This window comes from Megachile rotundata, chromosome 2, assembly GCF_050947335.1.
Source record: "Megachile rotundata isolate GNS110a chromosome 2, iyMegRotu1, whole genome shotgun sequence".
NCBI classification, from domain to species: domain Eukaryota; kingdom Metazoa; phylum Arthropoda; class Insecta; order Hymenoptera; family Megachilidae; genus Megachile; species Megachile rotundata.
In genome coordinates, this window is record NC_134984.1 from 19,963,771 (window position 1) to 19,989,237 (window position 25,467).

The window sequence follows — 25,467 nt, forward strand, 5'->3', positions numbered from 1 at the left end:
AAACTGACAGAAACGTAAATGTAAATCAGCCTTGAATTTTAAAAGAAGTTTCATCAGTTGAAATTGTTAATGCGCGACATTGAGGAGCCATTGTTTTTTGTTAATAGCGATGCGATTCTCGTGTCCCGTCCTCGCTGTCGTTTACAATAATACAAACGACGATAGTAAATAGCCTCATCTGCAATTACAATGGCCCATTTATCGTCTTATAAATCACAAAGTGGTGCTCGGGATAGAAAAACTTCTTTCTCGTTTCCGTCCAATTCCGGTTGGATGTATTCAGGAAGTTGCTCCGCTAAAGGGACAGCCGGAATTGGTGGCTATTTAATTAGCGGCTTCGAAAGAAGACCAGTTCTCGTCCACTTCGCTTTTAAACTCGTTGTGTGCACGAATATCAAGGATTCGTTGCAAAATTGAATATCTACTTATTTTTGTTTTTGGACAAACTATCGTTCGAGTAAATTCAAATCTGTAGACTTTGAATCCTTCCCTTGTTTCATAATTTCTAATAGTTTGAACATGATTGCTAAACGTATTAACCCTTTGCGCTCGAGAGGCGCCTCTTAGGCGCCATTCGATTTAATACAATAATTTAAAAGAAGCATTATTTAATTAATTCTATAATAATGCTTATGTGATGTATAAACACAGTGAAATAGTGGAAATTATTAGTAAAGAAATAATAACTTCAAAAGAAGTCATTTAACATTTTAATTAATATTTTAAAGTTGCTGTTTGCAAACAGTAAAATTGTTTTCGACTGCAAAGGGTTAACCTACCGGCATACAATGTGTATTTAATTTGAAATTAAAAATGAAGTTAAACGAAACATAAATTAGTACACACATTTATTCTTTATCTTGACGAAGATCAATTCCGATTTCAATGAATTTTAACAAAATGTGTACCTTGCAATAAGAAACTTGTGATAGGTGTGGTAGTTTTAGCGTTAAAGTATACGCATCATAAAAATTAATCGAAATGAAAAGATTGCACACGTTGATTCGTACATCGAATAAAGTTGCTGATAAATATGTAGTCGTAAATCCATAGAGGGAATAGAATTTTGTCCGTAGTTGAAGGGAGCATTCGGGTGTAAGGGATGGTGTTTTATAAAGTATAATTTCATCGCGGCAGAGCGCGCTATCTCGTATAGGATGTATGCGCCGTCATGTGACACGCGGCCGTTTAACTTTCAAACACCTTTCTAATATCAGATATCCGGAAAATCGATAACCGTCTGCCCTCTTTCGACTCTATTAATTGCTCGTAAATGTTGGAAATTGATTTTTTAAAACCCTTCACGATGTGTGCGAATGTGTAGAACACGCTCGCTCGTGCACGTGTATTCGGGTCGTGTATGCGCATACGAAACGCGGCAAGCCGGAAACGACGTTTAATAAACGTACGGTCGTGAAACTTTTCACAATTATGAGAAAACATCGTAATGCGGCCAGCTACGAACGGAATTTCAGTTACGAGTGCATTTTAACCACTGTATCGTGATGTTAGAAAAGAAGTTACGATAATACTTAACTTAATATTCTTCGATTCGGTGTTAAATTTAAATCGATGTTTATCGATCATTGTTAATTTTGTTACTATTTTTCGTCATATTTTATGCAATCAGTTCTTGTAATTATGAGGGAAATAAATTCAGTCGAGTGATCGATGCTTTATTGGAATTAGCGGCAGATAACAGGATTGAAACAAACATATACTTCCGCAAATTTCAAAGAAAATCCCGCGTTAGTTGGAAAGATTTGTCAATGTTTCGCGAGGAATAAACGATCTATTCAACGAATTTAATCGCGCGTATCTTGCGCTCCTAACGAGAATTGAAAATGGTGGCGCCATCGAACGAAGAAGTCGCGAACTCGATGGCGGGAAATATCGAGTGTGCTGTAATCGGCGGTGGAAAAAGTAAGTTACGCTTTACGACTACTGCTCTATAACATTTGAATGAAAGAAAAAGAATTTCCACAAAAATTAGATTTTATTAATTGCATTTTTACAATAACACGAGTTATCTGTAATATGTATAAAAATTAATTTACATACTTGTTACATAGAAACAATGAGAAATAATAATTAAGCTCGAGTTATACTTTATTCCATGGTGAGAGGAATGCGAGTCGAGGAAAGCTTTCTTACGCAAGCGTCGTTACAATTTCAAATAACAACAACGACAGAAAAATAATAATATTAATATTACAAAAATTAACAATTATATAGCCTTTAACGATAGAAACAATTTTCATTCGCTTTCGTAACTTGTGATCCTTACGCTATTGAAAACGTGGAAATCCAAATTCGTACGAATACAAGTACGCTTTAAAAATAAACTTCTTCCAGATAATTCAGTATTTCCACGCTTTTCTGGTAGGAAAGTAACTAGAATCGTGCAGCTAGTAACATATAGCACCTGAACGGAAAACCAGTCGCAAAATTGTACACTTTTAAAAGCCTTCTAACTATGATCCCTGGAACATCCTTGTCGTTTTTAAAGACAAGATCTCCATCCAGAAACGTCGGTAATTTTTCGTTGACGGTCATTAGCAGTGAGAAAGAAACGCACGTGAATGGTCACGGAAGCGATGGACCAATTAGGTGACAGTAAATGCTCATAGGCACCGAATTCGGCAACCTCTAGGACTTCATGAGGCTGTATTTTTAAAATTTGAACCGTAAGACTTAGAGACATTAGAACTTTGAAATCTGAAAATTTCCGAATGTTTAAAAGTCCTCGAGACTTCGGAATTTAATCCATCGCGTAAACAGTACAAAACGGAAAAGAAACACGTATTCGCCGAAGCGTTTGGCGACATAGCCGAAAAGGGGAAATAATAAAACCGGAACGCGTGCATAATTTATATACACAAAGCACCTCGCGCGGTAAAATAAATCGTTGATCCGATTTCCGTGCGACCACTCGAACGAGCGGGACAAAACGGGATCGCCGGGATTGGATTAAAACGAGCTCGGATAATTGGGATTAATGGTTGGAACCGGGGCGAGAAAGTTTGATTAATTCGGTCAGAGGGAGCCGCAAAGCTGGTTAACTTTTAATTGCCAACTTTCTCGCGCGAACAAACGCGAACGATCGTGGAAAAAATCGACGAGCGATTAAACAAGGATCTCGTTAAATAGAAGTTACTCTTTAATCGCGATTATGCTCGCTGTCTTTCTCTTAACGTACCTTCTCGATGATTTATCCTCGCACAATAGGCTTATCGTTATTAAACTACAAAGAACTTGGAGGTAGCGCGTCAGCTCGGAATAGTTCGTCTCTTTCAAAGTTCTTCGCACCTTACATAATGAAAAAAAAAGAGAACCAACTGTACCTTTTCTTCATAGACTTTCGTCTTGAACACCACCTTTTACGATCATCACCTTCAGCGTAGTTTCACCGGCAAGCAGAGGCTAATCTCGCAGATTAGTTCTTACGCGTCACTTTAGATCTCCGGGAGAGAAAAGAACTTGCAGCACCTTTGAGTCCATAATCACGCGAGACAATCTTCCACGACTTCTTCTATCGGACGCGTAAACGAATCTTGCTAATTCCTGTTGCTGGAATTGATCAGATACTTGCAGCAATGCGTGAGCAAATGTTTTTCACCGGTGATGTCGTGAGGGACGTTGGTAGGGCTGGTCGATTCTCTCGTATAAATGTCCAGACCGTATTGTCCCTCCTCGGGGAAGTTGATGAAGAAAGTCACCATATCGTCGTCGGCGATCGAGTGAGCTACGTATTTGGAAAGCCGCTTTTCTTCGATTCCGTTTTTATGCAGCGTCGCCATGAAATCGGTTAATGGTCGCGACATACGGAATTGAATCTCCAGCTCTCGACCGGCGAACACCAGGGCCTCCTACAATTATTTAATCACGGATTATTACATATTTTATCACTAGATTCTCTAACTGACTTTCGTCAGAGGTAGTCTGAAAATGTTACTTTTAAAAAAAAATAGAAAAACAAGAACACTTATATTAAATTGAACAGAGAAGTAGCTTGCTTGTCTTTATTTTGTATATTGGAATAATTTGACCGTTTCGTACCTGATGAGTAACCGGTATGAGGCCAAACAGTCTGGTAGCTTTCGTGGGGCCCCATTCGCCGCTTGCACAGTCTGGTAATGGCACCATAACTGTTTGCAATTCCTCGCAGGCGATCTTAAATTTGCACACGCTCTTGAACTTCATGGGTTCGCCTGTTAGGTATTCTTTGGGCGTTACCGCGTTTGCAAATATATCGAGGAGAAAAGCCCCGGAGCACGGGGCGTGCACCCGAAACGCGACTATGTTTCCAACGACGGACTGTGAACAGATATTTTTTAAACGTTACACCTCTCGACTTTCTTAGCGTTTAGATCAACAATAATTTATTCAATTTTATCGATAATTCTACAAGAATATTTTCGTGGCAAGGAGCATTTAAGTACATGGCTGAAATTTTTTGATTACTAAATTCTGGACAGAAAATTTTTTATGAAAAAGAGAACCAGAGACGGAAATTTCGCGAGTCACTTACCGATATTGGAAAACATTATTATTATTATTACAAATACTAAACGGCAATGATCGACCTGTTGACGAGTGTTTTCGCGAGTTTCTGTCGTTGGTCAATTAATTTCAATTTCGTGCAATTAATTAGCAGCTCCGACTCTTAAAACTCTCCCATCAAGGATCTCCGCCTTTCACGGTATTTCCCTAATTAGTTTATCGCTGGTACGACGTTGTACGTGTAATTAACCGTGGAAATGTCGTGGAAAAAAAGGAAAAGTGTTCGTTCCGTTTGACCTATCGAGCGTTTCACCGAGGCACGACTACCTACCTGCATGACGAATCGTTTCAACGACACACCGTCGTATCCGTCGCCGTCGTTGTCGTAGAACTTCAAATTGTAGTGGAAAATCAGGGACGACTGCATGTGCGCCGGCATGGCTATCCTAACCGTCGCGGCACCCGTCGAATCCGTGTACATAACGGCATTCGTGTTCGTATCCGGAAAGTATAGCCCGTACCTGTCGAATTTACACAAATTTCTTTTCCATTGCTTCATCTTTCTTCCAGTTCCTAAATTCAAAAGCTTTAAGAGGGCCATTAATTAAGCTCTGCGAGTTTGCTTCATGGTATTTACAAATTCGGTAAACATGCAAAGGTTGGGCGAAGAGGTCAGGTTAGAATTGAATTAAAATAGGTAAACGATTATGCAAGAATTTCGACGATGTTTTAAAAAGAAGGTAAAAGGTTTTTCGAGAAGGTTTACCTGAAAAACAGCGATCGCACGAAAGGTAGCTCTTCGAAGTCCTTCAGCGAAATCGGTTGTTTGAGCAATTGCCATTCTTCTTGAAGCGGGAAGAACTCGTATATGAATTCGCGTGGGTCCGTCAGGAAGTAATGATCGTCGTACTCGTATCTGTAAATAATTGACGCAAATATATAAATAATTAAATACGAGAGTTTGTACCAAGAACAACCACACCTAAATTAAGATCCAAATACTTTAGCAAAAGGAAATTTATTGCTGAAAGAGTTATAAATGTATCGTGGTTCTTGCCCTGATTTCTGGCTGAAAGAGTCACCTGAGACTGTCGTTCTTGGCCTTTGGTTGCCCGGGGCGGGGTACTTCTTTGGCATTGACGAGATGTCGTGCCCCCCAGTTGCATTGAACGAATCTCCACGCACCGGCTACATAAACCGCGTTCCAACTGTTCCGGAATCTGTTGTCCTCGAAACAAACACCTGGTTGATAACCGGCCGACTTGCTGTAACCCTTTATGACCACGCAATGCAAGCCTGCGTAACTGAAACGAACACACGCTTTTAGCTGCGATAATCTTCGACTTTGAGATCTTCAAGATCGAGATCTTCAAGATTGAGATCTTCAAGATGCAATTACATTCGAGTTGCAAACCGAAGGTCGTAAATTCTTTAAGTTGCAATTTAGATTATTTAGATCAGCAATGTAAGGTCTATCTATCAAGGCACAGTTAATAGTAAAATATTTATTTTGGCAGCTGTTGGGGATACGTCGCGAGGATCGAACTCGTACCTGCACAATCGCTTGAACAGAACATGGTAACTCTCGGTTCCGTGTTTGATTCCCCTCAACAAACCCATAGGCGTGTCTCCTCGCAGATTCTCGTCGAATTGCATGGTGTTCAAATTCTTCACGGTGATCCATCGGAATATTGTCCTAGCCTTTTCTATGTCGGATCCGCATCTGCTCACCAACTGTCGCACCAGGTCCGTGAACGTTTTCTGGTCTTCTTGAGCTACCTGATTTATTGCAACGAAAACAACGAATGAAGAACAACCCTTAAAGGGAGTCATTGTTCTTACTACGCTTGGCGATAAATTCCGAACTGAAAATATTCGACAAAAGTTGCCGTTGAATTTAATCTCGACCTCCGATAATTGAGGTTTAACTGGTAACAATGAAGAGAAGGCAGTGTCGTGGCAGTTAACGATAATTTCACAAGTTCTTTGACCCAAATTACTCGATAAAAGTTCGCTCGAACCCTTAAACAGCTTGATCCTCTATCGTAAAAAATGGCCACGACTCAAAGTCGTTGTCAGGCATGATCGTTGATACCTTCCGAACGAAAGAGAGGTCATAAATCGATTATCGGCGACCTCGTTGTGCACGCAGACCGGATAAAGACACGGGATATATGAAAATATCGTCGCGGATACGAGGAATCGTTTAAAATTCCGACGTTGTAACCCTGCCTAGGCTCGTCGATATTACATTTACAGCATGGATTCACCGCTGAAAGGGAGATCAGCAGGCTTACCGAAATAGCTATCTGATCCATGTCAGCAAACTCCAGAGGATCATTGTAGATGTGATACTTGGCTAGGGCTGGGGGTTGCGGGGGTGGTGCTCGCGACGGATAAGGCATAGGCGGTGCTTCCTGGGTATAACCGTCCCCTTCGTCGAGATACAGGCTCTCCTGACGCATATATTCGCTTCTCGCCTCGTTGATCAGCTCCAACATCTCCGAGCTTTGTTTTTCCACCAGCGCCGCGGTCGCAGCCCTGTAAATTCCATCAATTATCGATGTTATGGGACCTCCAAAAACCTCCATAAACTCGAGGTAGTATGATAATGTAACTATTTGAATGTTGGGATATGGAACTTTGACCAAAGCGATTGTTACGCCACTGAATCCGAATCTTGGAGTTCCAACGCAAAGCCGAAACTTGGAATACGGTTTAAATAAATAGCCTTGGGCCAACATGGCTGAACTTCGAGGATGGTATCGACGAGGTATCTCTAATTGAGGTAATTGTGCTGGACTCACGACATGGCCGGAAGACAAAGAACATCGGAAATGGCTTAATTTGTAACGACCTTGCGTCTGACTCTGCATCGTCGCTTGAAAAATTGATTTTAAAGAATTCAGAGCCGAAGAGCTAAAGCTCGGAGAACTACTTGCAGCTGAAAATTTAATTCCACGTTTCTGTTGGATATTTCAAAATAGCTTCATTCTTTGGTCACATTGGTTCACTTTTAGTCTCGTATTCGAAATCTTTGTAAGGCGGAGTTTTATGTATGAAGACTTCGAGCGTGTTTACACTGCAAAACTGCCCAGAACATATGCAAGGATTTGTCAACCGAGATAATAAGATTAAACAAAAATTTTGCAATTTCATATACCGTTTAGAAGGGTCGCATTCCTCGAGACTTTACGAGCGCCGTTTTTTAAATGAGATCATATGACCAGAGATAAAAAAGATATTCGAAATTCCAACGATGACTCATTCTAGGTCTTAAATTCCGAACGATTTATTTAATAGCTTTATGAACTCGGTATGAAATCGTATTCCAAGCTGTCGGGAACGTTAGAAATATTTCGGTTGAAATAAAAATGACGTACGTGTTAAAATAAACACTAGATTAAGGGGTTAACAGTAGGTCAGTTGACGCAACGGCATTGACCCCATCTTGAACCCGACATGTACTCCAAGTAGTACAGCATAGAATCAGTTTAATTAGGTAATGAGTACCGTTCGTGCTCCAGCATTTTGCGCGTGAGACTTTCCTTCTTCTTGTCCCTGCGCAGAGTCATGTTCTTCTCCAAGTCCTCTTTCTCCTGTTGAAACTGTTGGGTTCGAACTCTTCCGCCTTTTTCCCGCTCCCATCGGGCCGATAGTTGTTCCAATTCTTTCTCCCATTCGTCCTGCTCGATCAAACGCCATCTTTCGAGTCTCGAGTAATCACAATAGTATTTATCATACTCGAAAGTACGTACCCTAAATTCCTCGCGGATTCGTCTGTCCTCCTCTTCGCGGTGATGAGCAAACTTTCGGTACAGATCGTCCTCCTCCTTGCGGTGCTTCATCTCCAGACGCGTTTGCTCATCTCGGTCCTGATGATTACAAAAATTATATATTTAAGATTATTTTATTGTGGCGATTCAACTAGCTGTGTCATAAATTTCATTCAGGACTTATGTTTGAAAATTTGAAAATTGTGACGTAAAGCATGGGGTAACTCGTAGAATTATAACAAATCGCTATCGATATAACACGTGTTACCCCACATGTCAACATACAACATATTACTAAATTTTGTAAATACATATAGTGCTGTAGAACGTAATAAAAGAGTGAAACCTTGAGAAAATACAATTAAATCGAACCGTCAGGTTTATCAAAAGGTCTAGGCCGTTCCTAAACGTCCCGTAACCGTCGTTCGTCCAGTTTTTGTCCGATTTACTTTCACGCGGTGTTTCTGCTTTCATTCCGGCGGCAATCGTGTCGGAAAGCACGCGCTCCGCGATCTCAACGTGGACATCTTTCGTCTATTCCCACGATCTCGCGGAAATGACGAAACCGAACGAATCAAAGGGCTTCTTCGAGTTTGGTATCGTTGCTCAAGCGACTTCTTTGGCCTTACGAGAAACTTACGTTATGGTTACGACACGACGGTACGGGTTGTTGCGTGAAATAACCGTAAATAAGGACAATGCGAGAGCATTGACATTTCTGCGTGCTTTCTGCGTTTGGAGAGATCTTGACGTGACCTACAGGGTAATACAGCTACTCTGCTCGAAGAAATTATCCTCGAATCTTCAACTTCCTTTTTACTTTAATATCTGTTATTCGTTAATACTAGTAATTCACGCGAGATTAGTAGGAAAAATTTACGAGATGCAATTGCAAATGTATTTTGTTGAAGCTAAAGCCTTGACCATGCTTTAACCGTCTTTAGAAAACCCTACATCCTTGGAGGTCATTGTCTAATTAGGGTCTGGGGGCCTGCAAGCACTCCAGGTACAGACATGTACTGTTGCAGTTTCTTTTTTGTTTAGTTCTAACCGTGCGTCCGTCTTGTATACACCGAATTCTAACATAGGTTCTTTCATCGTATATTTTTCCACTTATAAATATAGCTATTAGTCTGATTAACTGTACAAGTGTGTTTTATTTTATATAATCCCAGAACATATTTGATTAAGTCTAAAGTTACTTTGACAAGAATTTCAACTGCATAAGTATTTATAAATGTTCAACTAGATCTAAACATTAACCTGGAGGTGTTTAAAAATATGCAACAATAAGTATAGCGAAATTTAATATTTAGTTGTTCATTGGAACTTGATAGTTGAAGCAGCCTGTACCGAAGGGGAATGTTGCGGTCGACTTTGGTAAAATTGCTTTGACGAGCATCGGGCTGTTGCAACGACAGGTGCAATTACTCTTTCTTTCTTCTTCTTTGCGAGACAAGATTCCTCGCAACAATTGAGAAGTTTCTATTTTGAAATCAATGATCGTTCCGCGAATCTCGAGTCGCCGATCCTCGAAGCCTGGTAAAAGTCTCGTATGCCCTCGAGACGACGAGAAAGCACTCTAACAGGATTAATTCGGTCAATCTGTTTACTCGTGTCATTGAAGAAGTAACTTCCTTTGACTTTTTCCACGGACCGAGTGGTTAATCAACATTCCACGCCACAGAATTCTAATAGTTCCTGTTTTCAAGAACGTTTGTTGGAATAGATAGAAATAGCTCGAGTGTCATTTCGACGATCATAATCGGTCTTGAACGAAATTTGCAAATGTTCACATTTCAAATGTGCAAATTTTCAAACTTTTATAATGTGAATTCTCTGTAGAAGACTTCTACGTCGCAATTTCCCTTAGGGAAACCTACCGTGGCTAATAGCGGAGTTCTCCAAGTCGACAGCCACTTATTTATTACCACTTTTACGAACGAGTCACTAAAACTCTGCAATCATTAAAACAATAAGAGAAACTCTGTCGCTATTAAGACAATAAGAAAGTTCACAAGATTAATTCGGTTAATGTTGCCAGTAATTTTCTTCGATGCTTGTTCGCGTGACTAGTTAATCGAGATTGAACCTCTGTTTGTTTTCCCCAGCGGAAAAGCCGCAATAGGAAAATTATACAGGTTCTGATCGGAATCGATAAACGCGGTGTCGATTTTCAAAAAAATCCCTGTTAATTCTTCGCTAGTAAACAGCGGGTTCGGTCTTGTTAATTAAATGCAAACACTGTTCCACGAGATTATCCGCTTCCTGTTTTCACCAACTAACCAAATTTTTCTACGAGGTTCTTATTAAAATTAATGAAGATTAGCCTGTTAAATTAAGATGGAAAGTAAACAAATAGTACAATTCGCTGCTTTATCTACACCTGTGCTAAAATTCCTGTCAAGTAATTTACTCTGCGATGCAACGATAAGGAATATTCGAACTATACAGAAGGATGCCATATAGCAGGTGGGGCCAACCTGCGGCTCTCTGAAGGATTATTTGTGGCTCTCGATAAATATACCCAAGCTTTTCATTTTTGTGCTATTATATTTTAAAAAATTATTATCGTTCCGTATGTGTTTCAAAATGTCTTTGAAATTACTGAGAACAAATATGAAAGACTAAGTGCAACGTTGTAACAAATTTCCGTCCAAGTTAAGAATGATATGACTCATTGGAAATTGCGGCTCGCGAAACATTTCAAATTTGAAAAATGGCTTGAACTATCAAGGAGTTTGGCCACCCCTGCCATATAGCGAGACTCGCGCACAACTTCGTTACCAGTTCGAGCCATTAATTCTTCACAATCGATAGCAAAAAGGATCGTAGAAGAAAGTAACAATAAAACCGATAGATTCTCGTATAGCATTGACCGCGACAGTGATTCCAATTAGCATCCGTGAGTCGTTTGTTCCGAAAGACGCGTGAGAGGTAAGCCACAATTGTTCCTTAACAGGATACGATCGCGGTAAAATGTACGTCTCTCCGTTTCTCTCTCTTTCACGAGCTACGATTCTCTAATTAACTATCGAGCGCGGTAGAGTACCGCAAGCGGAAACGATTCTGCGAGCTTTCCTTCGCGTGCACGCCGCGTCAAAGTAAAGAAGACGAAGACACGTTCTTCCGTGGTAACCGTTCGAGCTAGGTTCAATCGTATTGTTCTCGGCTATCTCGTAAAAAAGTCTGCAAACGTTGACGAAGTCCGAAGGTACGAAAACGAGGGATTTTTGCGATCGTTTACGCTTCACGGGGCCGCGCTATTCGTTTCTTGCGATCGAATAGCTTTCGACGAACACGAAATTGCCCGCTCGAACGACTCGCCGATCCTGCAGGAATCCGTGATTCCGCGAATCCTAGAAATCGGAGAAGAGAGATCATAACTAGAAAGTCCTCGAAATGAATGAAAATTTGTTTGCGCATTCCTGGAGAGTCGTGGGAAGACAGCGAACCGCTGCATAAAAGGGTGAAAAATTCTCGTTGCATCATCGTCTCTCGAATGAAATATATCGGAAAGTTTTGGCGGGTATCGTGCACAACCCACGCGGTTTTCGTTTCGTAAGAGCGTACGGGCACGCAGGTGGTCCGACGTTCGCGAATTACTATAAATAACGCGTTAGCAGCGGGAGACGTTTAGCTGGATGCGAGGGATCCGCGAAAGCGGATCGAGGAGAAAACGCGCGCGGATAGTGGAGCGACTAGCGGCTCGGCCTTCTTATATTATGCCGGCCCGATGGGAAAAGCAACGGCAATCTCATTTTCATGTAGAGTCCGTTTTCGCCGCGGTACGCATTCCTCGCTTGTCGAGCGATTTCGCGCACGAAAGTCACTGGCACGGAATGCTTCGGTTTCGCATTCCTACGAAGTAGAGTTCGGAAATTCGGCTGAACCAGGATTTTCCATTAAAATGCGTCCACCTCGCGGTGTCCGCTCGGTCCAACTAATCACCGATCGTGACCAACGTGCCACTGCGAGGATTTCTACGCGTCGTTGAACACCGGCGAAATACCTGATTTTATTGTGCCACGCTCGAGAACGAGCTCGAACCGGATATTTGGCCAGCTTGTTGCTCGACCGGTAATCGATCGGTACAAGGACGATTACCATTACGATTACGATTACAGGGACAGCGCTTTCATTAGAGCGAACTGACTTTTCAGATACTGCTATGAGTTTTACTAACTTGCATGACGTTCGCTAGTACACGCCATCTTTGCCTATGAAGCGAGCGATTAAGCGAATTTATCGATAAGTGCATGGACCAGAGTCTAACGACTTTGTATAATAAAATCTCTGTAAATTTTCTGTAATAGATTAGTTGAGGATCTTCTGTCAGACTGTGCATGACTTTAGTATCACAATCTTTAGGACTACAATCAATCGGAATTTGAAGAAATGAATGACCTTGACAGTGACCTTGGACATTAAGTCAATGCCTACGATAATGAAAAGTAATAAAAGAGTGCAGTAAAGCTCAAGTGATAAATGTAATAAGATAACGCCCGATAACTTCACTACGTGTAACTATTATACACGGTTACCTGCACTCATACTTTGTATTCAAGATTATAATCGAAAATTCTGTAAGTGTGACTTAATAAAATCATGATTTTGACAGTTACATTTAGCACGTACGTAGAGAAATCACATATTTTGAAATTGTAATTAGCGTCCGATAAAGTGAGCAGGAATAACGCTGTCATTGATGGCTCGATAAATAATGTAGCATTGTACGTAGTTAATTACAGAATTCGTTATCTCTCTAATAAAATGAATTAATTTAACTGCGCTGGAATGTTCGTAATCTTAATTAGCAGGAAGTTGCCGAAGGTAAGTAGTCCAGAAATTGTGAAAATCAAATACCTGATATTGCCTGGGTTTCGAAAGAAAATTGGGGGCAATGAAAATTCTAAAAGTTTGTAATTGTGGGTCATGTGATTTACGATGCATTTTGAACAAGACTTCCTGCTTATAGACATCTTTAGATTTCTACAAGTCTCTTTTTACATATTACTAAATTTCTACAAGTTTCAACCCTCGCCTTTAGATCTCTACAACATTAGTTTAACCTTAGATCTTTACATCACTGAATCCCTACATGCCACTATATCTTTAACCCTTAAATGCATGATTTTCTAATTTTACCAAAAGTTATCAACTAACAAAATACCTTGAAAGCGGTTGATTCAAATTAAAACGAACAGATGAGTTATATGACTATAACCGAAGATGCTTGTATCCCTAAACATCTACACCCCTAAATCTGAATAATCTTATATCTCTGCATTCATAGATTCTTACAGTCCTGGACCTTTACACCCCTACGTTAGATCTTTACAATTCTGTAATACATGTAATGTACACCTATTCTTCTAGATGTCTACGCCCCTTATTCTTCCAGATCTCCAAAGTCTGTGTCCATAACTCCATATACAACCCCAAATGTATATTCCGAGATCGATGAACGTCTCTAGCTTGTAGCATCCGTGTCGATGGTTGGAACGCGTCCGCGGCATCGCGGGTAAGGAACGAAGCAATAATTTCGATAAAACGATCCCAAGAACGTCGATAATTAACCCGAAGCGGCTTAATTGGCGCGGATCGGCGGCGGAATAGGTAACTCGCTCCTAATATGGCGGTGACCGTGACGAATGATTTCACCGACTATGAGAATGACTCACCAGATAATAATCGATGGGTTTCTCGCGTGCCTTGCTGTAACCCTTCTGTAGCTCGGTCTGCTTAAGGGCATGGGCGATGTGAAGGGCGCTCGCGTCGAATCTGCCGTACTGGTAGCTTCCGTCACCGGAATAATTGTGGTTGTACGGCGAGGATCCTCCTCCTGCCGAATTCCCGTGGACGTCTCGTTGGGAAGAATTGGTGGCCGGTGGTGAGCCGTGTCCGTTCAGGTGCCTGGCACAATTAGGCGAGTCTACATTATCGTAGCTGCAACAAAATGATGCAACGGGTCTTCAGGGGGGCTAGGGATCGTCTAAGCGAAGGAGACACCTTGCCGAAAAAGAAATAATTGGATAGAAGTCGGTCGCTTCTAGTTGCTTTTTAATCCGCGAAGTATAGAGAAATGTCTGGGTAACCGCGATTCCTCCGCGTCCTCCGCTTCCGGTCTTTACCATGCAAATGCACCGATTATGCGCGGGAAAAAAACTGGGTCAGTGCTCTCGGCAACGACCGCCTTTAGACCTTAATGGTCGTTTCAATTTCTACAATTATATTTCCTCAAAAATCTCTGTGTTTGCAGGGTGAACCACCCCCATTCACAGATCCCTTAAATATTAATCGAAACAACTTTCGGTCTGAAAATGCAATTTTTAGTGACAGCTCGAAGTCGAAATTATTACGTCATTACGTATTATTCTAACTTTCTATCAAAGTTATGTTCCTATGCATTGAAGGTTCACGCTTGTGAACAAAATGAAGACAGCAAAAATCGTAGAAGTTAAAACGAGAAACAGATATCGAAGAAAGGATCGGTCCGACTGATTCACCCGACGAAAGAGTAAAAATGCCATAAGAGGACGTATCGTGTACGAGAGTCGCATCGGTTATGAGAAAATCCAGAGTCTCTCGGTTAAATGAATGTGTTACACCTCTGGCTCGTTCTCTCCTTCGGGGTTCATTCACTCGCGACGATGCTTCTCCGCCTCCTCTCTGTCTCGCGTGAACGCGCGCTCCTTATGTAAGCCGGAGGCAGCTCACGAAACGCGGCTACGAGAAATTCTTCCAAGTTTCTTGCACGTTGCACGACGGAGAAAACGATCCGGACGATAAATCAACGCACGGCGATTTCGGCAGTCGTGCACAAACGACTTTCGAAAAGCCCGACGATGCTGTTACTCGTTCATGCTTTAACGTCGTGTCAACGTATTTCGCACGTTCGCTTTGCTCATTTTTTACTCGTTATATCGCTACCGATTCGGATTTTCAAATTGAGAAATCATACTCGGCTTTTCGAATTTATAAATTCTCAGTGTCTCAATTTTTGACTCTCGACAATTCGAAAATTTCCGAATTATCGAAATTTTGTATTGCCCTTTCCTGTTTTTAGGATATTAATCTCTTCCTCTGATAGCCCTAGCGGCAATATAGAGAGAATCCACTGTATCAATTTGATGCAATTATGATACATTCAAAAAGTTACAAATCCTCAAATACATGAGAATTGTATATATTTTGCAAACAGAGAGTTATTAGGTATTATTATCGGTATCGGTAAAAGAATTACCGAGATATATTCTGTTTCATAGAGAAACGTGTTCAGAGGATTTGGATGTTTTGTATAGCTGATTTCCTGATCGCTGCAACAGGTCGTCGGTTGGCTCGTTTTTTAAAGGCTGCGAGGCGCAATTGCGGTAAAACCTGGTTAATACGGAGCTTCGTTTAATTTGGAAGCTTCGTTATAGAATTAACCGAATGAACGTTTGCGGTTTGAGTTGGCTGAAATTTCATAGGAACTTTAATTCGAATCGTCGCTCTCCTGGATTAATTCGGATTAAGGATCTAAATCGCTGCTGATCCTTCGAGTAGTCTCGAATTGATAAATTAATCACCGAGTAAACTGAAAAGATTGCAAACGATTGGTCCGACTTCTGCCACATATATGTCAAATAAATCCACGATCGAGTAGAAATTCTATTCGAAACGTCTCGTGAAAGAGAAAGAAGGCTACCAGATTCTAACAGCCTAATGAGCTTAGTTTAAAAGGAAAACAAATGACTTGACCATATCCTCTTGCATGGGCAACGAATCTGGCAAGAACAGGCTAGTTATTTCCGCGAAATCGGGTCAGCCATTGACATTCCGGTCGAAAAGCAAGTGCACTTCTTACTCGCAATCGCGGTTTCTGACTTTGTTCGAGGCTTGGTCGGATTAAGGCCAATGTGGCGATGCGTTATGTAACGAAGATGAACCAAGTGGCTCGACTGACACGTATACGGTACTCGAGCTTCACCGCGGACCAAAGTGTGTTTGTAGGAAATAATTGTCGCCAGACGTTCGTGAGAAAAATTCAGCACGGCTAGTGACTTGTAGAAAAGTGTCCGAGATACGTGAGCTATTTGTTAATTTCGATGTGAAAGGGGAGGAGTTTTGATCACGCTCTCTGTTAACATACGTGAAGAGTTCGACGGATTCGAATTATTCGTTTTTTGATTATTTAATTGAGTTGTCGCGGTAGATGTCGTTTGTGATACGCGATTTCAACGCTCGATAATAATTAACTCTAATAGCTGGTGTCATATATTTATGACATGTATTTGCATATATTAACGCGTCACTTTTTCTGATAGTATTTCTCTACTAATTAGAGGTAGCGAATTCAATGCTTATTATAGAAGTTATTAAACGTGTGTATAATCATCTACTGGTAATCTCAAAAGGAATCTAGGATTTTTAAGAGCATGATTTTCATAGCGTGTATATAAATTGTGATATTCAACTCTTTTTTCTTTTGCACGGTCTTAATTATTCGATTAGATGAAATTATCGTGTCTCGCGATCAAAATTATGAAGACTTCGATAGGCACGAATGTCAAACTCGATTAACGTTCAAGGAAAATTAATAACGAAGTTCTGCAATTTTTTACACGAACCTCGCATAAAAGAGCTATTAACAAGATCGTTCGGTATAAAAAACCGATTTATACCCCGCATAAACGATCTCGATTTAACACCGAAGGGAAAGTGGAGAAACCGAACGATGTCGATCGACTTTCCGAAGTCTCGAGATCGCATTAAAAATCAGAAAACGTAAAAGAGAGCCGTTAAATTTGTCCGATTGTAGTAATTTACTTTCCAACGAATGGGCATAAGATCGCATCCTTCGCGTCGAAATAAAAGGGAAACGATCTAGTAAATCGATTTCACGATTATATCTACGATCGCAGGTAAAACCATTGGCGCAACTTGACCTGTAACCTTTTGATACCGGTTACGTGCGATCCGCAACGTCCTTGGAATCATCAAACGCGATTTAAGAGCGCTTAATTAAGCGCCGATCACGTTCCACTCGTTCGAAAATTACACGTTCCCTCGACGTGTCACGACACTTTTCCTGATACGACTCCCGACGTCAAAGTGCCCATGACTTCCGCTAACAATAACCACTCTCGTTATATCGCTACACGGACTTTCACCCACACCGTCGACGCACCTGCGTTATCGTACGACACGAAGATCTACCCATTGTAACATCGAAGTAGAAAACCTATCGAATAAGAGAAAATGCGACGATGCAAATAACCGACCCCGTTTTCCAGCCCCCTCGAGTTACGTGTTGCTAATTTCCTTATTATGGTTACTGTTATTTAATCAAGTTCCCATTGCTCGCCAGAAGGCTGAATTGTAGACCGGGAATGCAGCACGAATACCGATCGGAATTTTTTGCCCCCGTTCGTGATGCAGCTACGATAACGAGATAGAACAGTATCGAAAGAACACCGTGTTGTGCTAATACCCTGATAAACCAAAAAACGTCGATTCGTTTCTTATTCCGTGTGCAACGATGCGATCGAGGATCGACAGAAACATGATTCGAACGTTTTTTCACAGATTTCGAGGTCGAGGCTCGATAACTATCAAGAACAGCTTCCGGTTAAGCCGATTCATCTATTATCTTGTTAATTGATTCAACCAGACTCGACCAATTTCGCAGTGGACCAAATTAACACACTCTACTGACTCCTACTCGCAATTAGCGGATACTAAACGCACATTTGTTCCGCCTTTCAACAATGAACCGCATATTGGAACTTTTTTATTTTTCAGCAGTTTGGAGTGAAAGGAGACACGCATCTCGATGACTGAAATTTCTTTGACTTTTTACAGAACGTTTTACGCAATGATACTGAAAGAAATTTGTAATTTTTGCTCACTGTTACTTCTCTGCCCCAGAGATGCAAAATCAGATTTGTTATTTTGATAAGTTACCGAATGACATATCGGTAGTCCAACAGGGTTTGTGGGCACTTTCTATGGTTTATTAACCCCTTCCCGTGCCATTTATTTATGAGATGCGTCAGTCAAGACTAACCATTCAGGACTATAACATTAACCCCTTGCCGTGCCATTTATTTATGAGGTGCGTCAGTCAAGACTAACCATTCAGGACTATAACATTAAAACGAACAAAGAAAATTAAAATGTTCTAAGTATTTTATATTCAGGGATCCTTGGCAACGCAAATTATAGTTGGATCTAAACTTCAAGTTGAAGAGTATTCAAAATTTGAGTAAGGTTTATCGCATTTGAGTTGTGAGTGCGTCACGAGTGAGACTCGTCAAAGCACGGGAAGGGGTTAAATTAACTCTTCTCGAGCTTAAAATGTTCGAAGTATTTTATATTTAGGGATCCTTGACAACGCAAATTATAGTTGGATCTAAACTTCAACTTGAAGGGTATTCAAAATTTGAGTAAGGTTTATCACATTTGAGTTGTGAGTGCGTCACGAGTGAGACTCGTCAAAGCACGTTAAATTAACTCTTCTCGAGCAAAATCTACGAACCGGTGCCGCAATAAAACGAATAAAACGGTTTCTCACCAGGGCGGATAAACTCCTCTCGGTGACGCGCCACCGGCTCTGATCTGCTCGTTGACGTAACCGCTCCTGGGCACGTTGAGCGCGCTCCTGATGCCCACGCAGGATCCGTCCAAGGTCCCCGGGCCCGGTTTCGGTACGTGACTGCTGCAGTACACCTCTTTGTCGTTGATCGTGTGCTGGTTGTTGTAATAGGTCTTCAGAGTCAACTTGGTGCCGCAGATCGCGCACTTGAAGCAACCCGCGTGGAAGAAGGTGAAGTCCTTCAGCGGGCCCACTCTGTCCACCTGGTACACGGTCTGGGCGCACCTCAGACACGTGCTCTCGTAGAAGTTCGGCCGATACATGGTCCACGGGCTATCCTCGTCCTCGGCTACGTTCCCCTGCTCGCTGGATGTCGATCGCTGCTCCTCAGTCCGCTCTGGAAGCCAGCACGTGCGACCTTGACAAGCAAAACGACTTTGAGTCAGTTGGATATCGGCGAAAAACCGAGCGAGATCGGTCATCGGCGGGGAACGCTCGACCTGCTCGACCGGCTCGTAAATTTCCGTGCGTTGCAAATGTCATTTCGGAATTTTCGGAGATGCTACTTTCGGGAGTTTTGGAAACTTTCGAGTATGGGGACTCAGGAGTATGGAACTCCTGAGGAGGATTTCATATACTTGGTTACAACTGCAGGGTTAAATAGAAATATGGAGCGATATTTTCGTTCGTACAGAAGCATAAAACGATACTGGCAAAACGCGTGCCTTAATTGGAAGTAATTAACGTAATGCAAAAGTCTCGCGCGAATCAGACCGAGGCTGTTTCTCAACTCTCGATAATTACGTTTGCCAGGATGTCCAGAAAACAGAAGGAAACGAAGAAACACATGGACTACCGGTCAGTTTGCCCATCTATCCTGTTACGCATTCGCAAGATATATCGATATTTATGAATGTTTTCAATATTACTCAAACAAGCACGATAATGTTCTCGATTAGTTCTGCAGCGATTTTTACGACATCGTACGTATAATTACCGATGAGCTCACGAACGATGCGTGTTCGTAGAAAATCCACAAACGATAGCATCGTGATCGTGAGCGATTAAAGGATCAACTAAACGCATCGGTGTTGGCAAAAAAATAATCGTGCCGCCAACACTTTCCTGCCGTTGCTTTTGCAACAAATTGTTGCCAATACTTTTCATAGTGGGCGACCTAGCGGACGGGGATAATTGCAACAGATTTCACGACCTCGTTTACACGTATAGACCATATTACTGGCTTATGATAGCTTTAAGTATATACATTAGGCTTGCGGACTCCAATTTTCTAATTTAGATGGTTAGAAAGTTTCGAGAGTAGAAATTTCGAGATTTGAGGAGTTAATTTGGAAATTCAGCATTTGGAATGTTATTTAGGAAGTTGGTCGTTTAGCGAATTGGATTTGCAAGAATCTGGAGGTCTAGGCAATTTGATATGTATCGAATTTGGAACTTACAATTGGGGAACCTTTAGAGCTGCAAAGTTGGAGATGTAGAAATGTAGAAGTCTGAAAATTTATGTTCGTAGGAAATATAGAAGTTGAAGAATTTGAGAAATCTAGCAATTTGATATGTATCGAATTTGGAACTTACAATTGGGGAACCTTTAAAGCTGCAAAGTTGGAGATGCAGAAATGTAGAAGTCTGAAAATTTATGTTCGTAGAAAATATAGAAGTTGAAGAATTTGAGAAATCTAGCAATTTGATATGTATCGAATTTGGAACTTACAATTGGGGAACCTTTAAAGCTGCAAAGTTGGGGATGCAGAAATGTAGAAGTCTGAAAATTTGTGTTCGTAGAAAATATAGAAGTTGAAGAATTTGAAAATCTAGCAATTTGATATGAATCAAATTTGGAACTTACAATTGGGGAACCTTTAAAGCTGCAAAGTTGGAGATGTAAAAATGTAGAAGTCTGAAAATTTGTGTTTGTAGAAAATATAGAAGTTGAAGAATTTGAGAAATCTAGAGCCTAAGAACTTGAGGATATGAAGATTCAAGAACTTAAAGATTTGAAGATTTCTAAATTTGAAAATTAATAAATAGAAGTATCCAGAGATTATTTCAGATGTCGTAATTTCGAACCCTACGAATGTTTAAACTCTCCAAATTTCTAACCATAAAGAGTAGTAAAAAGAAGCCGACTGTACAATCGAGAGTGCAGAATGAATCTCACCGCTAACTCCATTGACATTTTCGTGCGTACGGACCGTGCGTCCTCGTTAACGCTTCGACGTCCAGCGATGACCTCCGTCCATAAAAAAAGCATATTTCATTCATACTAATTTCCCGTGTTTCGTTCACGCCTCTTCGATCTCCTTTAACGTCCAACGAAATTACATCATCGAGGAGAAAAGCGTGTCCGCTCGGAGACGAAAGTCCGAGCGTGGTCGAAAACTTTCTAAATGAACCGTGTCTAATTTTTCGAAAATTACCTCGGTTTCACCGGTTCTTCTAATCCTGTTACGAGAAAGGATCCAGATTTCCCCTTTTTTTTCTCCTGCTCTTCCTTCGATTCCGGGAACAGACGAATTCTGCGTCGTTGCACGGCCACAATGGCGCGCGTTACGTCACACCGTTAGCGAGCGTGCACAACAATACCGTAATAAACGCAGGATAGTCCCTCTCACGCATCAACGAATCCTGCTTTTCCGCTCGCCACGACACGCACTGATTCTTTTTTTCAGCCGTTGCTTCTCGATCGCGATGATTTTCAGCCCGGGACAAAATCCCTGCCGAGGATACGCGCTGGATAGCTTTTCTTCCGGAGAACGGGCACAAGTGTCTGTCCGGAGAAAGCTTTTTATTGCGCGACAGGATATTAAACACCGATTCCCTCATGTGCACGCTGCATTTTTCTGCTAATTATTTAGTTCCTTCATAAACTACTTTTATTTTATTTTATTACTCTTCTATTTAACGAGAGGAAAGGATGTCTACATTGTGTTGGCAGTTCTTGAGACTTTGAGGAAACGAGAGTTTGAAGATTTAGAAACTTTAGGATTAAGGAATTTGTCAATTTAAAGATCTCCAAAATATACCCCAAGTTTCTTAATCGTTCGGATTAAAAATTCGGGTTGTGTTAAAGTAAACGTTCCGTAGGCGGAAGTAATTACAGGCTCGTACGGGCGATATGTTCATTGCTATCGTCGGTTTAACGAAGAACAGGGCATGATCGATTTGTGTCCCCCGACATACCGGTAGTCGTAAACGCTTATGAAGGCTCATAAATTTCCGCCTCGTCATCGGTAGCTCCATTTCCCTTCGTATTTTTCCGAACCAACATCGTATTTTTCCTGAACACGCGACCGAATCAGCAATTCCTCGCGTGTATTTTAATCGTACCTTACGCAATATCTCGAGAGGAAATCGTAACGATCGTCGTAAAACGCGACACTTCCAATTACGGATACTCGTCGATTTTCATTCATCGGATGCTTGCACCGGCGATCTTTCGCGAGATTTTGTCGACGCAATATGCTCGTTTTCTACGGTGTGACCGCGACCCTCGTCACCTTTATTTCCGTTCTTTGGGGTCCTCTTTCTGCCCTCTTTCTTCCTTTTAATTTTATTTCCAATTTTTATTAGAAAGGTCTATTTTAGATAACATATCTAACTTCCAAAATTTTCCAATTATTTCTAAATTCGTTCTCAAAATTTCTAAGTACCCATAAAATGTCCCAGAATTCCCACCGTCTTCTCCACTGAAATCTACCCTAATAAGAACCTTACACGGCTATCGTACATGTCCATCGCACGACAAGAGTGTCAATTCTACGAGCACGATATAAACTAACTGGGATAGTAGGTGATACTTGATTGAACAGAGAGCAGAACGCGATTGCACCGTGAACGAATCGATAGCATGGATCTGGCCTTATTCCCTCGCGGTGAAAACGATATGCATCTCGGCCCGATGACACGATCCGTCGAAAATCCGCGACGTCACGCGCGTGAAAATTATTTATCGCATTCCTCGCGTCGTTTATCACTGGATAATGCTCGCTCGAACACCGGTGTCCCCATTCTGGCCCACCTTCTCCTAGGTATTTACGCTCCACGCGCACACATCTACGTGCACTCGCGGCAACCGATACACGCATCGAATAAAAAAGGAACACGCATACGATCACAAACACCGCGTACCGAGGAACTTTGTCGAGTACTTTGGCTTTCTGCGATGGAATTTTGCGATTTCGGCAATTTCAATTGGGAGTCTGAAGATCTTGGACCTTTCAGAATTTGATAATTTGGGAGTTTAGAGACTTAGATCTAAGATTTTATTAATTTACCAAGTTGGAGATTTGAAAATTTGGGGGTATAGATGAATGAATATGCAAAGACTTGGAAATTTAAGTTCTGGTTAGGTTAGCAACTTAAAGACGTGAAGATTTGAAGGTTCAAATGATTAGCTGTTTAGGTATTTTGGAATTTAAGACTTGGTCCATTTCTCGACTTGACATTTGAACATTTCGAAAAGCAGGAGCATGGGAACGCACAGAGTTGAGAACTTAACAATCTGAAGATTTGATCATGTCTGAATTGGGTGTTCTAACAATTTAGTGACATAAAAGTTTGATCGCGTACGATGCATCAAAGTGCTCGTGGACAAACGCAAGTCTCGAATCCGGCGAGTCTACCGGGTTAACGGCATCGTTGTCCCGCTGGAAAAAAGGCGTGTTCCCGTGTTTGCGACAGTTTGTCTGGTTACTTAACGCGCGAAAGTACCGGTGAATAACAGGCATTCCATTGAACGAGCACATCGAACGTGCCTGGTACTACTTGCACGGTTCTCCGTGTTCCTGAGATTTCAATTCTCTTGGCATTGATACTGGCACACGAGTAGAACAATTTCAGAGTTTTCAGCCTTTCGCGACCTAGTTTACCGTTTCGGACTTATGACACTGTACACTGGGACCCTGATGGAGCTAGTTACACTCTTGCTGAAGTATTTGCAACTATTTCTCTATACATTTGAAAATTTCTAGGAGTGCAAGTCCATCTTTGATATTTTTCGAAGAAGACAGAACACTTGTCAGTATTTCTGAGTTTTCTATATTCGTTAACAATACAGATACGTTTATGATACACTGATCGAGGACCTTGAAATATTAAGAGATCCATAAAAGATGTCGACCTTGCGTTTTTCTTAGGTTAATGGTTTAAACCGTCCATGATCTTTAATCCGCAGGAGTACTCGAGAGAATTCCAAGCAAGCTATTAGATCGATGTTCTCGAGGAATGTCGATATTTCGCCTGGTATCAATGCCAAGAAGCGAATTATTCTGGCGAACTCGAGAACCAGTTCCCTGAGGCGCATCAGATTTGTCAAACACGTGTACCGACCGCGGTGGAACACGAAATAAATCGTAGCGGGACGAGCTTCGAGAAACTCGCTCGAGATAATTCGCCAGGCAAATATCGAACCGGTAATTCTTGCGAGCAGACAATTGGAGCAGGATGAAAAAAAGCGGAGGCAAGGCCAGATTCCCTTCTTTCCCCATTGGTAGCGGCGATACTCACGTTCTCATGCTTCCATGCCCAACAGCGTGCTCCAGGAGAAACCTCGAGGCTGGTCCGATCGTAACATCTCTCCGCGAGTTGCTCGTTTCTTCCGTGTTCGCCGGGATTTACTCTCGTTCCGAGGAACCACACTGCGAAAAATCCTGCACAATACCGCGAACTCGCTTCCCCGTTCCGGTTACGGCCTCTCCGGGCATCGAAGTCACCAGGTGCCGACGATTTACCGCCGCGAGGACCTCGTGTCCGCGCGCGTGCGCTCGCGTGCACCGTGTCGAATACGAACACAGAAAGATTCCGGGAATAGATTCACCTGCCAGGTAGCCGAAGGCGTGTTACGAGGCTGAAAACTATGATCGACGCTGCGCGAAACGATCCGGTTTTACTGTTCGCGAGTGCACAACGCGAGTTCCGGTTATCGGCGAGCTCCGCGTCGACGCGTACCAACGTTTTCTGCCACCGTTTTCGTGTGTCCGCCACCTGAAATGAGGTCTCGCCACCAACCGAGGCGGCCACGCGACAGCTCGAACCTGAATATCGCCACCTGCTTCCTTCGACGTTCCAGGAAGATCTGAGGTGAGAGGGCCGGCCATTTTGAGGGACCGCGCTGGCTCTCAGGTGGCGCTATGGTTGGAGAACCGTGGCTGAACCGGTGTGTAGGTATCACTGTTTTACGTGAACTCACCTGGCGAACATTGGCGTAACGCGAGCCTTTGTCTCGGAACACTTGGCTACCCTAATTTTACCGATCTGCTCCCACACTCGCTGGGAACGCTTTTACGTTTCAGGACCCACACATTTCGGATCTTAGAATTTTCGAAACTTATGCACATAGAAAAGAATCGAGTGATTTAAGATTTAAGATTTGGAACATGAATATCTGGAGGCTTAGAGATTTGGAAATCTGAGAGGTAAGGAATGTGGCAATCTAGGAGTTGCAGATTTGGGAACTAAGAATGTGCAACTTAGGATTAAAATATCTGAAGATGTAGAGACTTGGAGATCAGAAAACTAGAAATTTTAGGATCGATTTGGTAATTGAAGGCCTATGGATTTGCATTTTAGTTTATCCTACTTATCTGACCT

General features: G+C 41.8%; 1 protein-coding gene across 4 annotated transcripts; it reads right to left on the reverse strand.

Moving 5' to 3' along the window:
• Positions 1-1,977: 1,977 nt before the first annotated feature.
• Hil (peptidase hillarin) lies at positions 1,978-24,990 on the reverse strand. 4 transcript variants are annotated; one of them, XM_076538943.1, is made up of 13 exons: positions 20,455-20,484; positions 20,319-20,369; positions 18,838-19,276; positions 13,964-14,228; positions 8,262-8,378; positions 8,017-8,189; positions 6,801-7,044; positions 6,056-6,282; positions 5,586-5,807; positions 5,270-5,419; positions 4,835-5,024; positions 4,060-4,317; positions 1,978-3,869 (listed from the first exon to the last, which is right to left on the reverse strand). In XM_076538943.1, exons 3-13 carry the CDS (start codon positions 19,179-19,181, stop codon positions 3,558-3,560), a joined length of 2,502 nt encoding a protein of 833 aa, XP_076395058.1. In that variant the 5' UTR covers positions 19,182-19,276; positions 20,319-20,369; positions 20,455-20,484; the 3' UTR covers positions 1,978-3,557. The 4 variants fall into 4 exon arrangements, with proteins under 4 accessions (XP_076395058.1, XP_003706912.1, XP_012148802.1 ...); XM_003706864.3 differs by lacking the exons at positions 20,319-20,369; positions 20,455-20,484 and adding an exon at positions 24,385-24,990; XM_012293412.2 differs by lacking the exons at positions 20,319-20,369; positions 20,455-20,484 and adding an exon at positions 24,385-24,989 and having other exon boundaries at positions 13,964-14,195.
• Positions 24,991-25,467: the final 477 nt, after the last annotated feature.